General features: G+C 40.4%; 1 protein-coding gene across 5 annotated transcripts in view; it reads left to right on the top strand.

The window, feature by feature from the left end:
- The first annotated feature begins 776 nt into the window (after positions 1–776).
- Positions 777–18,563, top strand: part of LOC118335573 (protein MTSS 1-like) — a 46,715-nt gene continuing 28,928 nt past the window's right edge. For 2 of the 5 annotated variants that reach the window (XM_035671928.1, XM_035671925.1), the window contains exons 1-3: positions 777–1,328; positions 3,053–3,114; positions 8,100–8,173. In XM_035671928.1, coding sequence (XP_035527821.1) covers positions 1,257–1,328; positions 3,053–3,114; positions 8,100–8,173 — 208 coding nt within the window. In that variant the 5' untranslated portion in view covers positions 777–1,256. The remainder of the gene's footprint in view (positions 1,329–3,052; positions 3,115–8,099; positions 8,174–18,563) is intronic. The other 3 variants (XM_035671927.1, XM_035671924.1, XM_035671926.1) reach the window with 2 other exon arrangements.

Below are 18,563 nucleotides of genomic sequence, written 5' to 3'. Positions count from 1 at the left end.
GCAATGAAGCTGACGTGGAGGACCGCACATTCTCACGTTTATTTCACTTTTAGTACATCCGAACGTGAACCTGAACAACGTTAGTACATGAGGCCCCTGGTGTCTTCTGTTGGGGTTAGAAATGATGTTGTAATTTTCATTTCAGCCACTAGATGTCTCCCGTCATCTACAACTGCTCAACTTTTCCATATTTATCCAATGTTTATACATAAACAGCAATACGTTGGTGTCAACAAAAAAATACTGTTGGCACAAGATTATGCTTGTATCATACACCCTCAAAACTTATGATGTCAGCAAAAATAAGAAAAAAAAACTTATATACATTTTCTTATATACTTAGAAAACTGGTTTCTGCTTATTTAGACTAGTCCGTATATTCAGCCGCTGTTTAAACGATGTTTCTGTATGGTAAAATGCTGCCAAATGGGAAACAACTTCACATCCCCTACGCTCCACTGCTCACCTCTGCATCATCATCATCATCCAGTAAAGCGCATGGAGTATTACCGGAAGTATCTCGAGTCTTGCTTCACAATAAAATAAGAAGTTCTATGGCAAAATTTAAAGTTTTAACGAAATGGTATGCTATGTCATTAAAACGGTTGTTTTGATAACAGCTAATTCATAGAACAAATATGTAGTTACCGTTCAATTACAGGGACCGATCTCTCGAGGACGACTTTAGAGCCGTCATTAATCATATATTTTATTTTGGTGGTAAATAATCAACCGGAAATGTGTTTTTCTTTGTACGTGCGGACTTGACGTTTGTTTCTAGTCTCGTTTTTTTCTCCCCCTCTGTCTGGTGAGACGGCAGTAAGGACGCACGTAAAGTGTCGGCATTTACCTGTCAAGATACGGACTAACGTTACCAGACGAACATCGTGGATTCACTCGACCAGCAAACTGCAAACAATCATTTTCGCGGTCCAGCCATGGGTATGAGCGGGGCGGCGTGGAGGGGAGAGGGGGATTTAAATTTCTCTTTCGTCCCAACAGCTTCTTTTGATTTGTAGTAAATGGTGCACCAGAGCAGAAGCCAGCTGTGAGTCTTCACGTTTTTGCGAGATAAAAGTTGTTGCTCGTCGATTTCAGAACGCAGAAATTGTTATACACGGGGTTTTGTTCGTTTTTGTTCATATTTTCTTTTTCTTGGGGGAGTTTTTTTTTTGTGTTGTTTTCCTGGAGAGCCGAGGTGGCGAACTGAAAGCGGCTCACGGAGTCGGGACTGACCACTGGAGTTGGTCCTGAAAATGGAGGCTGTTATCGAGAAGGAATGCAGCGCGCTTGGAGGACTCTTCCAAACTGTTATCGGAGACATGAAGGTAAGCCAAATTTACTTTGCAACACAAATTACATGAGCCGTCCAGCGAGGCACAGAGACTCACCAGTTAACTGCACAAACACCGGTATATGGGGCTAGCTTTAACGTTAAAAATGTTGGTTTACTTTTAATAGAAAACGTTAAACAATTTAGGTTAACCAACGGTACGGTAATGTTAACTAACTCACCTGAAACCCACACCAACATTTTCATTGTGTATTTAACGCTAGAGGTCGATAAACAAAATGAAGTAGTGAGTACATTTATTATAGATATTATTGGCAAATGATGCTTACGATAACTAGTATAGTATTTATGGTATTATTAACCTAACGTTAGAGCTGCTTTTGTGTTAGTTATTGGCTATTAATCCATATAATTGACTCCACTCAGCTCCTGTGCCACTGGAAAAAACATATTTTCTTCCACGTTAGTTTGTTCTAGTTTGAAGTGGAGCAGCAGCCAATAAATAGGGCACTCATCAGCCTCCAAAGTAGGGCATCTTATTTCGATGATACGTTTTACAGCTCAGCCCATGAGACAATTAGCAGATTTCCCAGCTGTTGTGCTTGCCTGAAGGAATGCCGGGAATGTTCGCTGTCAGGGTAGAAAATTACCCTGAGCTTCTGAAGGCTTCGACATGTGTGGGTCAAATGGCCAGCCACGGGGGTCATCTGGAGTCACAAAGTTTGTTATGAATACTGCTCAGACCTTCAGCACCTCTCAGTGTCCCATGTCTCACTTGACTGGGTGGGTCACGGTTTCCCCTGTCTTTGATCTGCCGGGTACCTGCAGCCAGACAACACCAAATGCAGAGAAAGCTCATTTTGCCACGGTGCTGCAGCGTTTGATATCTGTTCTAAAGCAGGCAGAGCTGATGGCGGTGGCCTCTTCAGAGACTGCAGAGATTTATTGGAAGAAAAGTGATGCAAGGGTGTAAGGGGGACTGGGAGAGAGAAAGAAAAGAGGCACTGTCGTCCTCTGCCTCGAGATTTGAGTTGGTTGTTGGGTGTAATGTTTGACAGCATAACATGACATTCCTCGGGCCCCTGACAGTAGTAGCACATCAGTGGCAAACATGTGCTCATGCTGCATCCGTCACTTGTGCTGCCTGATGTTAGCCTCCTCTCTTCGATGCATCAGGCCACTTGTTCTCCGTGATAGTTTCAGTAAAAGGCTCTCTGACTATTTTCAGCCCAGGCCCTGAATTAGGTAAATTTAGAGTTCCACTGGGACCCAGGCTCATTATCCCATAGTGTTAGTGCTCGTTTTGTGCGGGGACCTTTCCAAATTGTGACCCATTTTGCAACCTAACACATGCAGGACATGACGGTATATAACACAGAATAAACCAATGGTTAACAAAATAAAAGCAGCTGTTTGGTTTGAAGTAATGTGTTATTACAACTTATTCTGTGTTCAGATCAAACCTAACCCAAACTCATGCTTCTCATACTCATACAACCCTCTTCAACAAATGTTTATCCTATTGCTTAAATGCCCCCGTATCCTCAGGCCTGAAGGAAACTGATGGGAAAACATATATTCCGCTGTGACATGGGAAAGCCTAAGCGTTAGTGAGTTCAGTTTAGCCCTGCAGGTGAGGTGAGGCATCATCAGTATGGCCTCGTGTTGGTTGAACTGTTACGTAACTGTGGGAACAGTGAAATCTGAGTTCTGATTATTGTGTCATTTATGTTTGTGTGCCTTTTTTTCCCCCCACAGAGCAGCTACCCTATTTGGGAAGACTTTATCACCAAGGCCGGCAAACTGCAGTCGCAGCTCAGGTGAGAACGTGTTTGTGTGCACATACAACACATTTGTATGTTTATGTGTGTTTTATTGATAATGGTAACAGAAACTCTTACAATAAGAAAACTAAAAAGAGGGGAAATGAACATTTTCACATAGTTAGTCATTTAGGTTCTCCAGTAATACTACACTGGCTCTTGGTATTGGGATTTCAGTTAAGTGAGTAAACTTTAAACTGACGGGGGTGGCTGTGGCAGAGGAGGAGGTAAGAGCGGGTCGCCCACTAATCAGAAGGTTGGCGGTTCGATCCCCGGCTCCTCCCGCAGCAAGAAAGGTGCTATATATAAGTACAATCCATTTACCATCCAGTGGAAATGCTGGAAATGTGAAAAAAAGGTCACAATTTTGCAACAAAGTGCTTGGCTAAGATTAAAATGTTGGCAAAAGCAAAGTATGACAGAGTGCAATAGATACAGGCTTAGTGAATAAATCATGACGTACATGAAGCATGTGACTGAAACTTCCACTATACTAGGGAGACACAAAATCAGATATGTGTGCTAAGATAAGGAGACTAACCTTCCTCAAATTACATAAAACACATTAGGTTTAGTTCATTTGAGGTTTTTAAATATGTCATTTTATCACGCTTTCTTAACTTCACTATAGATACACACAGAGTGTATTGTTAAACGTTAGAGTATAAACTACAATTTAAGCTAGGGAAGCACCACCTTGATTGTTGCATAACATCTCTGATCCCCCATGTAAACCTCTTCTACACCAAAAAATCTCATTCCATCAACTGATTCTGTCCTTTATCTGGGCTTTTATATTGAATGTCAGTGTCAATTCCCTTCCAGAGAAGTTTTAAGTGGCCACGTGTCCTTAGACTAACGAGCAATGACAGTTTACATAAAAGACTAATCTCTTAACAATACTGTCCAGGGGTCTTTACGTGTCCTTTCCTTCCCATTTAGTCTTCTTTAAGCCTGATTTAATTTTTTTTTCTAATGCTGTAATTTTACACACCTCTTGCCAGAATTATTCCAAGTCCTCTGCTAACAATGGATGCCAATCCCAGCCACCTCTCCTAGTTGGTTTTAAGTGGCCACGTGTCAGGAGACAAACGACTTATGATAGCTGAAATAAAAGCTCATTGTCCAGCAAGTACTGTAAATATGGATGTCCTGTGGTCTAAATAATTTTTTGATTAACAATGCATGGCAGTTCCCTAGCCATATAAGTGTCCACGTGTCCTGAGACAGACGCACACTGACAGTTGTATAAAGGCTCAGGGACTAAACAATACTTTCCAGGGGCCACTCAGTGTCCATTCTTCCCTTTTGTCAGTATTAAGGCTGATTAATGGTGATATGTTATTCAAGTGTCTCCATCATTGAGGGGTTAAATATGTGACCCTGCCATGCTAAAACTCAGGGGAGTATTTGTGGCCTTGTTGCTAATGACTGTTGTTTAATAGTAGGACGTATGTGTGTGTGGACACCGAGGCAACGATGAAAGAACAAATCTTGAACAAAAGCTTGATGATGGAGATAAAAGATCAATTCCCCCTTTACAGGATGAGTTGACATTCACAGAAACACGACCATCTTTCAGTATTTGAGCCTACGCCCTTCTCCAGGCTGCAGTGGTTGTGGCGTATGGCTGCTTGTAACGATGCCCTTGTTCCTGGAGCGCTAATAAGAGTGTGCTATCTTGGTTTGCTCGTGGTGACCTACAAATGAGCCTTTTTCTGTCCGTTTTAAAGCCTGTTTCCAGCCACTAGAAGTTTGGCCAAACTAGCCCTTTCGACTACACCCTAACCCCCCCACCCAAGGACCTCTGTAATCTGTTTGGGACTGGGCTACATACACAGGCGCACACACACACACACACACACACAGTAAAACACAAGCACACCCACCTTCCCTCCTTGGCCTGGATAAGTGAGTAGCCAGCAGTGGTAGTGGCATATGTCTGTGTGTGTAATGACGTCCTGAGGCAGACTGCTCTGTAATTTAGCCCCTCTGCGCCCCTCTCACAAAGCAACTAGGAAATCGACCAATTACAGTGTTGGGGCTGTTCTGTCATTTTTTTTCCCGGCCAAATATGTTCTGGTTTTAAGAAGCTATCACAAACACACACACACACATATATATATCCACACATATGCATGCTCACAGAACAGTGCTTTGAAGAAAGAGGGCAGGGTGGAATGAAGGCTAGCTGATTTCTAATCACAGTCCCCTTTTAACTTGTCAGTGTCCTTTCGGTGGGTCACGGTTGAGGCAGCTGTGTCAGAACTAGGCTTACACACAGGCCTCCTTCTCTCTTGTCTAAAGTAACCACCTCAAAACTTCAACTATTGAACTGGTATGGTTATAAAACTTTATTTGGGCTCAAGGAGCAGCCCTAAATGTTTAAACAATAGATGGATGTGTAGATCAACAGGCAAATACACACAGTACAACACACACATACAAAATATATCTCGAAGCAAGCTCAAAGTGCTATCTCGGTCACAATTCTTGGTATGTTTTGTGTGAAACAAGTGGAGTTGAACACAACCTCTTTCAGTGATTCCAGTTTCAGTTGAACTAAGAATAGACGGGGGCAGCAGTGCTGAATGTATCATTGTCAGAAAGAACCCTCCGCTGTACTACGCCAGGGTCTATGGGGAATTAAGATTGACTGGGCCATGGCCTTGCAGAATAGATATGTTAAAGTCGTTTGTCTTGACTCCAAGACTGGGGCGTTTGGTAGCAGTCAAGTCATTGGAGTACTGTGCAGATCTGAAGGTAGTAATGTTTTATACACTTACTGCCACAGAAGTCTTGAGGCTTTTTGGCTGTCAGAACAGAAATGAAAACTTTTCTTGCTTTTATTTATTACTATCATATTACTATTCTGCCATTGTAACTTTAGTATGCATATATTTGTTGAGAAGTTACCTGTCACTGTCGACTGAGCCAGAAATTTTGGAAAGATTTCAGATGTTACATTTGTTCAATGCTGCTTATTTAATCATTCTCAGTGTTTGCTTTTTTCCACTAATGTTGACTGTTTATTTTTTAAGGTCAGACAGATAGTTGAAAGTCTAGTGAATGGAAAAACCTGTTTCTTAGTTAGGCGTGGAACAGATTACAGCAGATGATCATGGCTAGTAAAAGTAAACTGCTGTACGTCAGTGGACTGGAGCCGCTGATACTAAAAGCTGGCTTCAGTTAAAACCACTTCCCACACAAACCTGTTTTGTATTAACATGTTAAACTTGACTTAACAAAAAAAATATGATCTATAGACCAATGTATACATGCATAGTATAAATTACTGGAGGCAGATATCAGTTGGGGGTTGCTCTGGTGCCCACACTAGTCTTTAAATAGAAAGGAATCTGTGTGTGCCTCTTCGTATGTTTCTTTTTCCATTTGCAGGACACACCCTTAGATCTTCTGGTCTGCAACGACACAGCACTTATTAGCCAGGTTTTTGAGTGATAAAGGAAATAAGTGTTCTATCATTGACTGAATGCTAAGCCTTGGCTGTCACTCAAATGTTGAAGACTATTTAGGCCTGTGACATATTTTTGGACCAAGGTTGTTCATCAGTTGATCAGTTGCGTTCTGCTTTCCCTTTCTGGCAAGCTTGTAGGAGGCCCCTGTGAGATCTTAACTGTTACTCGATTGAACAACTAATTACATAGTCCAACCACAGTAAATCATCAGTCAAGACACATCGGCTCTGTGGTTAGCACTGGTCCTGGGTCAGAACTCCAGGGTGCTCCAGTGTCCTCCCACCCAGCAATCAACTACTCCTGCCATTGCCTTACAGTGTCTTTGGATACACTGAGTAAAATCATGCTTAAATATAGATTTTGTCATGTTTATGTTGGAAAATTAAAGATTAAAAACAACAAACTATTGTTTTGTCCAGTTGTGAAATCTACCTGTCTAGACTGTTTATGGAAATTCCCAAGTTGTGTTATGGTGGTTTTCTGTTTGCCAATGGACAATGACAGTGTTTACAAATGAAGGTACTCAGTGTTTGAACAAACATGCTTTTGTGGCCCAGCATGCGTTGGAAAATTTTCAGACAATTCTGTGTCTGTTATTTTAGCGTGCATTGTTGTCTCTGTTGAGGAGCTCAGATATGACATACATGCACACGCACCAAGAGCCTTTCATCTACATACCTGTGATCTTAATCATGAGAGGTTTGTTGTTTATGAAGTAGGTGAGTCAGTATTTGTTAGTTCACCAGTCAACTGGCAGCCTTTTGCCAGCAAGCAAAGTGACTGGTCAGTCAGTCAGCCAGACAGGCAATAAATCGAGATACCAGTGAGATTATGTCTGTAATGAGTAAAACAGACAGTAATCTTGCACCAAGCTTTCACTACTTTTTTATGACTGATTGGATTTTGCCCTTGCTTCAGTCTGTTATGTTTAAGCAGTATTTTAAACTGGAATTTGTAAATACTTGGTAAACCATACATGATGACAGAGAAGCAGGTAGGAGTTGTGAACAAGCCCCTTTTCTATTTCAGAGTGGAACAGGGTAGATCCCTCATTGATCCTTTCATTGACCTATAAGTGTGGCAAACTCTGCTCAAGAGCTGCTCTGTTGAGCCGGACAGCTTCCAGCTTTCTAAGTAATCACATAGACATTCCTCACACAGCAGGGCATGTTTAAGGTTTTACTTACACACATACTTAGTGAAAGCTTCATAATATAAAATGTAGCGCTCATGCACACATACATGCAAACAATATTTTTGTTTTTTCAGATCAGTTTATGTGCTCTCCTGCCAACATTTAAGTGTTGTATGTATTTATTGCAGTTGATCAGCCACTTGTGTTTATTTAACCTCTGTGGCATGCTGTACTGCTTCTACCATCTTTATTTTTGTAATACGCGGTATTGTATATGGTTTCATATTAGTAAAGTGTGATGTGTGTGTATATATATATATATATATATGTATTTTTTTTTTTAACTAAACCTCAGTTTTTTCTCCTAGGGCGACTGTAGTTGCTGTGGCTGCTTTCCTGGATGCCTTTCAGAAGGTGGCCGATCTGGCTACCAACTCACGAGGTAGGAATATGCACTGCAGAAAGCTTGAGTGTATGAACAGTAGTCTTCCACTGTAAACCTATTCCTCCTCTCTTAAATGAATCAGTGCCAATTTTAGTCTGGAATGGACACCTGTTGTAGCACAATGGTGACAGGGTTAAATCAGTTAACTCACTGTTAAACAGTATGTGTGTCTGGGCACTTACGTGTCAGTGAGTTTGTCTGTGTAGACCTACTGTGCAAGTCCAGTTTTTCACCCCACTGTGCTGAGAAGTTCTGTGTGTTGTTTGCTTTATCGTATAGGTAGTAAATCCGTCAGTACGCTGTTTGAAGCTAGCTGCTGGCTTTGTCTTCGACCTCTACCCTCTTTCCCCTGCTTCCTGCCCCCACCCCCACCTATACTCCACCTCTGCTACATCTGGACTCTCTAAAGTCTGCTTCAAACTGCTTCATGTGTTTGAGAGGGAAAGAGAGAGAGAGTGAGAGATCTCATCCCTCCTTAGCTTCGACACCTCCAGCCCTGCTCCATACTATTAATAGGAACTGAGACAGACACACATTCATCACCTCAGTCACTGCAGAGAGAAGGAGAGAGGGGGGGATAGAGAGAGAGAGATGCAGGAGTACAGGGAGTCACCATACACTCCCTCCCTCATTCTTTGTCTAACACACATAGTATAAATGTTTGCAGTGAAGGAGTTAGATTCAGAGTCAGCTCAAGAGCATTGCGTCATCTTTCATCTGCTCTTTCATCACTTTCTCTCCCCATTGGCTCTACATATTGTGTCTTAGGTTAGCAGTATCATGTAACACCCTTATCATTTTTGTGCTCTGTTGCTCCAACTTCACCGCATACGTGAGCCCTTCAGCACAGAACCAAGCATGGATAATGAGTTATAGTGCACCGTTGTTATCTGTATCACAGGTAAATAACCTGTCCACATGATCATTGTACCATAGTCTTCTAATGAGTCTTGATTGCCACGATTACAGACCATATTTTCCATTAAGGGTGCAGTTATATATGTTTACACATTCCTAATATATATATATATATATATTAAACACTTTACCTCAGATTGGTTATCTGTGGCATTCTTTATCTTTAAACGATGACATTTAAAATGCACTGTAGACCAGTTTGGTGCTCCCTTCAGCTTGATTTGTTCTTTTGCAGTATCTCAGATATCTGGAATAAATACCAATTTGAGCTGCTTTTTTAATGGAAACTTACTCTAGAACTTGCTGTAATGACCAACAGAGAGAGAGTGAAAAAAATAGTGTTATGTAAAGGTGTCATGGTTTTTGATTTACTTGTCTTACTTGCTTGCTTTTTAAAACAGTTTTAATGTATTGAGATAATTCAAAAGCCTCTGAACCCGTTGCAGAGCAAATTAAACAGTTGCTAGGAGGCAGGAGAGTGAGTCTGAAAGGAAGTTTTTCTCATTACCTCTCATCTTAACTTATTTTAAAGATACTAGCAGTATGGCTTTTGTGGTTTGCCATGGTTTCTGGTTGCTCAGAGGAATGGAGAATTGGATAAATCTTAAGTCAGCCCCCACAACAGCCCATAATTTCTGTTTGGGAAAGAAAAAGTACAGACTGACAGAAACACCATTTTCTGTTTGCTTATTATATTTAGCCAAAGGCTGCAGACACAACATAATACATAGATGATGACTTCTTTCCTCTTCTTTCTATCTCACGCCATCTTTTTGTCCTCATGTGAGTCTTCAAGTCCTAACCTGCTTCCTATAGCCATCACCATGGTAACGGCATGGAAATCAGGTGTTTGTGTGTCTAAAAGGAAACAAGCCTTCTTCTCCCTACCACAATGCCATAGAGACAATGTTATAATAACAATAACAGTAATACATAATAACAAACATAAACAGGGGAAGGCTTTTGGCCGCCTTTGTAAATGGTTGTACTGTTGTAAAGCCTTGCACTTATTAGCAGTGAGGATAGCTCATAAAACGTCACAGGTTGATCAGTAGACTTTAGCATATGACAGTTATGTTTATAGGTGATGAAAGTAGTGTTATCACTGATACAGTGTGATCAAAAGATTGAAAGACATATTAACAGAGTCAAAGAGTCTATTAAAAGCTTGAACCTTGGACATTTTGTGTTCACATATGCATCTTTTGTCAAAATATTTGCATGTGAAATGATAATGCCAAACATTTATAAGGTTCTTATTTAAGTCCGTTTTCAGTTCCCAATACATATAAAACCTGAACATGATTAACTACTGATTTAGCATTATTTTGCAATTATGACACAAGAAACCCCAAAGCAAGATATTAATTTGTCTTTTTATCAACAGATGTTTTCACTCACGTCCTAAATACCAACTAAAATTCACACTGTTAGTGTCAGTTGTATTAAACAGCTCTGTTACAGTATCAGAATATTAAGGCTTTTGTTCAAGAACGAACAAAAGTCTAACAAAGAAGGCTATTTTTCTCACTGGTTCGAAAGCTCCCCAAATTAATTTCATCTGCCCAGTTTGTCAGTACACCAGCAGTGATCTGTTTACCTCACCACTGTAGTAGTTCAACTATTGTCATAGGTTTAATATGTGAAAGGTGGGTTCAAGCTCTTCAAACAAAATCCGCTTTCTGAAATATAGTAATGATTTCATTAAGTTCAGGCTATTAAGAGACATTAAAATGTTGATCTTTTGTGCAAAATTCTATAATATCTGCCTCATTTGTAATAGATAATAATCCAAACACAATCATTATAATCTTAACATTAATGCAAGTGGTTTTTGATTAAAATATTTATGGTGGAAAACCTGTGTCAGGAATAAAGCTACAGTTGTTTCATGCGAAACACATTGGGGTAGTGAAACAATATTTCAGTTGAAACATCAGTAAATGCTCATTGAATGAGCTAATCGCTGTGGTGTTGTAAAATCTTCATCTCCGTTTTGGAAGTGATCCAGTGAAAGACTGTAGCTTCAAATAATTATCAGCTGCTGCATGCTGTTTGTGTTTCTGCATCTGTTTAAGAGATGTATTTAAACTGATTCATGAGAACCAGATGTATTCATAAAGAAACAGGGAGAAAAATCTTGCAAACTTGGGACACTGAACCAGTTTTTGGATTACTGTACATGGATCATGTTGAAGACACCCAGTGAGACCCTAGTTAGGCTTAGAAAAAAATGCCTATTACCAAAATAAACTTACAATGAGAGACAGGCTTATTTTTTTTTTACTCTCAAGAATAATAAAGGTTAAGTCCAGCTTACCAGTTTACACTTGAGTGAAATAAAATAACTGGAATGCCAAGTGGAGAAAGTTTGAATAAAAGAAAGAAAGACCGACTTAAGTCTCCAGACAAAGCCTTTTCCCTCTGTTGAACTGTATTAAGTAGAGTCTATTAGAGCTGACGTTGGTCACAGACACAGATATACTGGATCTGCCTGCTTTGATAGAACACACACACACACACACGGTATTCACGTGTTCATTCAAAAACCTGCACATTCACAGCCACACACACAGGCAGACGATTAGCTGAAACCACCTGTTTCGCTGTGCTCTGCTGTGTTCGGTTCGGATTTGGACTTTCTCAACGCACAAAAGGCTCACTTTGCTTTGTTGTCTCGGTCTGAAAAACTACATTTAATTGTGTTTTGGCATCTCCCCTTTGGTTCTCATTTTTAGTTGTTTTCCAGCTGCAGTTTGCGAGTTTGTAGTTTATATTCTTCATATGATGCCTGAGAAATTATTGTGAACCCAAATATAACTTTAAAACTTACTGAAACATGGGAGACTGAAAAGGGAAAGATCTTAGTAGAATGAGCGAGCCTTTTTATTTGTTATGCTTAGTGTTGATTCATATCAAGAACAAAGAGTTTCCAAATTGTTTAAATTACTTTTTTTAATTATAATGGACATTTGTTGTATTTTTAGACTTAATAACGAGTTCAAAGTTGTCTTTCCTGTAGCAATTCTGGTGACAGACATTTAGTCCACATTCTCAAGTGTGTTTAAATTATGTTTGTTTGTCTTCAGATATTGCCACTTTGTGCACCCCTTCCTCTCTTTCTATGTATTGCCTTTTCTTTTACCTTATTTACTCCCTGTCCCCATCTAGTTTGCTCTTACGTCTTTTCTATCAGTGAACATTAAACCTGCCTGCAAAGGGCGAAAACATAACATTCAACAGACATTTGCCTGTATCCTTGTACTCTTGGCACAAACACACACTAGGGCTCACACGTCACGCAGCCAGAGAGTCACTTCTGCCTTGAAGCAGTGTGACAGTGTTTGCTCTAATGGTTCTATTTGATTTAAACTAATGATTAAACGTTGATGATTAAACATGTTTCAGGTCAGACTTGATAGAAGTACTCAGACTTCACGCCACATGGAACAATGTTTAGGAGACTCACAAAGTAGTTGTTACCAAGAGGTGTCTGTGAATTGGCTGAAGGGAAGAATGTGATACAATAGAGCAAGGAATCTTTAGTTAACTCGCAATTCAATTAGCTTTCAGTTGAAGGTGCTATGATTCGACAAACAAAACTATTCTTGCTCCAGATGCACATGACCACCCTGTATAGGCTCAGTGTGATTCTAAAATGGAAAGAAAGTAGTTCAAAGTTATGCATTCACCTTGATGTTTCACATTTTCTAGGCGGAATCTGAGCATATTCATCACAGTAAGTGCAGACTGCATTTGTTGGAATTGGTTATTAATCTTGGTTAAACTAAACAAGTTAAATGAACAGAATGGCTCACATTGATTTACGTCATATCCTGTCTATAATCTCCTTACTTCATTATCACCTTCCCCAAAATGTGACTTCACTGCAGTATATAAAAGTAACCACCTGTGGAGAGCCCTCTGGATTTCAATGAAGCATTTTTTGCATCAGTGCTCAGTTGACCAAGTATATGCTGCATTACTGTCTTTCTAAAGGATCAAAACAAACAGACGTAATATTTTGTACATTAGTTGCATGATCTTCATCTTAACTCTTTTTCAGCTGTTGGCTTAGACAACAGCAGGCGATCTGAACCATATTCCCTCCCTCTGAAAGCTTGAAACTGTTCTGGTCATTGGTGAAGAATGAGACAAAGCCCTATTGAATCCATGAAGAGACAGAGAGAGATAAAGAGAGAGCAGGGCAGAAGAACAGAGAAGGCGAAAGAATAATCCTTTCTCTTGTTTCACTGAGCACCAGTTCATTTTCCATGTAGATCCCCTCTTTCCTCTGTTTTGTATCAAATTATAGTTTCGTCATAGTTTCCTTCTTCATATAATGGACTTGTATGTGTGTCTGTGTCTTTTTTTTAAGCTTGTTTGTGTGTGTGTCAGTGCTCATACAGTATACTAGTGCTACCTCTTTTTGGTATTCCATTCATCAAGTGAGTGTGAGAGTGATGAAGTGGGTGAGTTGTGAGATTTCTTCCAAGTCAGCCACAGTGAAACAGCTGATGGCAACCAGGCAGCACAGAGAGATGAGCTCATTCAAACAAGGAGAGCAGATGTTAAAAATAACACAGTAATGTCATTTTGACGTTTCCAAGAATTTCATGTTGTTGGACTAAAAACACACATGAATCACATGAAATTTCTCAAGGGTAACTTTGAAAAAGTCGATGGCCATTGTGGACTACCCTTAAGCTACTAGACTACGGTATGCATAAAAGGATATCTGCACACCAGTAGGAACACTGCTTAGCATCCTAACAGTCTCACTAGGTTCACACATAGCAAGTTATACCAGTTGTGAGACATAATTAGGTCTCCTGTGTAGAACTTGTTTGAGTCTTCATTGACCCACCGTTAAATCCCAAAGTCCTTGAAGCCACTTTTCTAAGAAAAACCAACTAAGAAATGAGTCGTGAGGGCTTATACTCATTTTTGCAGCGGCCTTTGGAATATGTCACATGTTTATGAAACATTATGAGGACTGGTACTCATTTTTTTTAACACATTCACACACGTAGCACAGAATTTCTCACACCACCCATAGTATAATCGTTTGTTCACAGCGATAAAAATAACCGAGCCTGCGTCACAGGTTGGTTGGCAGCTGTCAGGACACTGTCTGCATGTAGAGTGGGTTTTTGTGTGTATATATACAGTATGTCAGTATGTCACTGTGTGTGTGTGTGTGCCTGAGTATATGTTAATCCCAGTGGCTCTGTCAGCAGCTGTAATGTTGAGTCTGTTTGGACACGTCCAACTCTGTAGAGATGAAATAGACACCTACCACAACGCTAGCATGTAGAAGCTTGTTAGATCTATTTGGACCTAAAAGGATGATTAAGTTGTACAAACGTGTTTTTAGAGCTGATAATTACTTGAATCCTCCAGTCACTTATCCAGTTATTGGATTGTTTTCAGCAAGAATAACTGATCATTCAACAGCCTACATCACAGGAATTAAATGGTCAGATATTTATTTCATTTTATATGCAGTTAGCTTGTAAAGTCAACACTGTAAAGTCAACATTATATTCCTTGAAAATACATTTTTACATTTTACATTTCCCTAGGTTTACAAATAAGACCTATTATCCTAATGTAGATGTCTGCTGTAGTAGTGTTAAGCCTCTATAAATATGATAAACCAGTTCTTACACACTGTCTGTTTGGAACAATGACATCTATTGTCATTATTGCAGTCGTGATTACAGTAATTGCTGTTACCCAGCCATACTTCTTTATCAGTGCTGTGCCTGTCCCTCTAAACTGACTGCACCTGTTTTTAATTTACATTAATTACAGAAAGACAGTGGCAGCTTTTTTTTTCTTTTTTTTTAACCTTGGACCAGTGGTGAAAAACAAAACATCAACCAAACATAAACTTGACTAGTATGCTGACTGAAAGCAGCCCACTATGTCCAAGTAAGCAGCAGTCTTTATGAAACTCTCAGTAAACGTGGAGAGGCAGAGGATGGGGGTTATGGAACTGAGATGCTTAAGATGTGTTGAAGTATTAGATGTGATGCTAAATTCTAGATCAAATTCTACAGTATGAAGTCAGCTATCATTTTCTCATAATAAGTCTAACAGCATATACCGGGAATGTTGTAGTCAACACTATAGTTAGGGGTGTTTTAATGAAAGCAAAACAACCCAGCATTAATTTTACCATACTGGTATACTGATTGAGATGCCCTTTCCTAGTTTTCTTATTGCTTTCTTCTAGTTGTGACAAAGTGGCTGTGCTACATCTTTTTGACCTCTATGCACTGCCTAACTTCAGCCCATTGTATAACGTCTCCCATTAACATCAGTGCCGCCACTCCTTATGGAATAGATTAGTTCCACTGAGGCCCTTGTGTGCCTACAATGAGTTCAGCACCCCAAAATAACTTCCAACCCAGAGGTGTGTATGTTCTTCCTTTTCAGCTATCTGCGGTGTATTTCTTATACATCTTAAAATAAAATGTCTCTGAAACAGATACAAGACAATTGACAGACTACAAAAACAGCAGATTATGTGCATATGGTATATAATAAGTTGTTGTCCATGCTGTGTTGTTTTGTTTAGCAGATGTTCAGGGCAAGTAAGGCTGTAAACCCCAGATAACCCCAGAAGAATGACCTTCCACTATTTGCAGTCACCTGGTAATGCACTTGATGCCTCTACTGATCTGGGGCAGGTGCTGTCACAACTGCTATCTGTTATCTATGCCTGTCACTTTTACAGGCATAGATAACATATTCACATATCACTCCTTTTAACTGTTCAGTCTTGGTAGCTGATGCTTTAGGAAGGGTTAAAAGCCAAGTGGCAGCTACAGCATGCATGGCAAAAACATTAACATGCACATGAAGCTGACCGTCAACTAGGTGTGGATGTGAAACAGTGGGCTCCATAAAGTCTAAATAGGAGATAAAGGATCAGTAATAAGTGTATGCATGAACTAGATACTGTAGATCTCTGTATTCCTTCAGTCTGAATGACTCTTTGGGGCCAAAACGCTGTTAACAAGGGTGTGTGTCATCCAAAGCATCCACAAGTGATCTGTGCGTGTCTGTGTGTGTGTGAGAGAGAGAGAGTGACGGAGAGAGTGAGAAATGTGTTTGTCGTCATGTATGTGCAGGGGTCCAAAATAAGTAGACACTCAGGTTTTATCATGCCCTTTTCATTTTGAGCTGCTCGCAGCAACTCTAGATAATCCAGCAAATTTTACCTGAATGCAGATGTTATGTTACTTGACAGGCTCCAAGACAAAAGTGACATTTTCTTTTAAATGATCATGGACACGTTGTCTTTCTAAACCCAACTTGGAATGCACTGAACTCGAGATTTTTGGTAGAACAGAATTCAATTTACTTCTGTCTAAGCACACTGTGTGCTCTGCCATGGATAGACCCCCATACAGCTCCATGGAAAAAAATGTGGCCCTTTCCTCTTTGCCCCTCTCAGTTCATGGCTTGGCCCTTGTTACAGAGCAGCCTTCGATCCTGAACTAACCCACTGTCTCAATGCCCTCTCTGAAAGGGCTCTGTCCCCTTTTCCAGTTTCAGTCCAAGACCAGCCTGGTCGTATACATTCCCTGTCCGCTGTCCAGCCCAGACCTAGATCCCATTCCCTGGACAAGCTCCGTGCCTCTCAATCCACCCTTTGTTCTCTTCTGTTCACCCTGACCCCATCCTGGGAATCTTACAGATCACTGGAACAAGCAATTAAATCAGTTAATGGTTCAAATACACAGACTCACGCATAGACTCACAGACTAATTCAAGTTTGCACACCCTCATGTGCACACATACATTCATGTGCAGCACATGGAGTGTTTCAATCATTTAGACTGAAATGCACAAAGTTATCTCTGTCTCTCCGAGACTCTCAAACAACAGATCGTCTCATGGTAGACTCACTTACCTTGACATTTAGTTTGCAGTATAAAACACATTAACATAGTGTCTTAGAAAGATTTAGCGACAACCATCTGCTTTAATATGAACATCTGCTCAGGGACATTGCAAATTCAGAGTTGGGCTCCAAAATGCCCTTGTCATGAATCTGAGGGACACAAATGTGTCGGTGTATGTGTGGAACAAAAAGGATAAGGTGCAGGGCAGTCTTCCCAGGACAGAGAGAGAATGTGTATGTTTTCGAGACACAGAGGAGAGTTGGCCAAACACCTTGGATATGTTTGAGCCAAAAATGGAAGCAGAGAATCCTCTGTACACTTCACTATGCGTGCATGCGATGTGTGTCCACACAAGTGTTTGCGGGTGTTTGGGCTGTTTGCTCTCTGTTTTTGTTTAAACATAAACCCGGTTAGACCAGTGAGCTTTGGAACATCTGACATGCATGCAAAGCCAAATTCAAAACACATTTCTTTGGCAAATGAACTTCTTACTTATCTCTTTCTCAGGTGGTTTGATAACTATTTATTAAGAAAGTTGAGGCAAGCAAATGGACTCCTTTCTGATGGAAAACCTTTTTAGGTTGCTGACATTTCCTAAATGTTCAACACTTCGTGTGTGTGTGTGTGTGTGTGTGGTGTGTGTGTGTGTGTGTGTGCTGTCGTCGTGTGTGTGTGTGTGTGTACGTCGTGTGGTGTGTGTGTGTGTGTGTGTGTGTGTGTGTGTGGTGTGTGTGTGTGTGTGTGTGTGTGTGTGTGTGTGTGTGAAAACTGAGGACAACCAAGCTACTCTGCTCCATGTCTGGACATGAGTTTCCTTCAAACATGGAAGTTGTGTGTGTAATTGCGTCTTTCTGCTCAGTGTGTGTGTACACTAATTTGTTTACATTAAAGCATTGCCCTGTGTGTGTATTTTTGGTGTCTAGCTCACAAGTGTATGTCTTGTGGCTGTGTGTGTGCTAATTTTAGGTTTCTCTCTATTTAAAAGTGAACATTGAACACATTAACTCAAGACCACATCCCAGCAGCCAGGCTGTGACCCAACACAGTATGCTTTTGTTCCATACTAGCATGCACAGAGATACACTCACAGCTCTGCCCTCCAAGCCCTTGGTTAGAGCCCAAATACTCTATGGCTCAGAGGAAGATTATTGGGCCTATTGAGAAATGTGAGTCAGAAAACTTTGGCTCTAAAACCACTGATCTTTATTTTGATAAAGTCTTTGGCAGTCCCTGCAGTATAGAGTAAGTGTCAAGTTGCAGCCAGAAAACAGAAGTTTAGCAAAGTGGTAATATTCGATATCTCTAGAAATAACTGTAACGCATGCCAAGACAAAAACAAGTAGGCGTGTTTATTGACTTGTTTCCCTTTGATAAATATTTGATCACTTTCCCAAGAAGCAATGTCATTTAAGGCTACCTGTCTGCTTTCCTCTGCTCCGTCCTTCTTTCTACCTTTTCTTTCACTGCCATTTACTTCTTACTTTATCTCCTCTCTTTCCCGTTGTGCTCCTGTCCTCTGCATCTACACACTTACCTCCTGTGTGTGTGTG

Source organism: Morone saxatilis, unplaced genomic scaffold (assembly GCF_004916995.1).
Source record: "Morone saxatilis isolate NCDOM2014 unplaced genomic scaffold, NCSU_SB_2.0 Contig24, whole genome shotgun sequence".
NCBI classification, from domain to species: domain Eukaryota; kingdom Metazoa; phylum Chordata; class Actinopteri; family Moronidae; genus Morone; species Morone saxatilis.
This window is presented reverse-complemented; position numbering and strand designations above follow the sequence as displayed.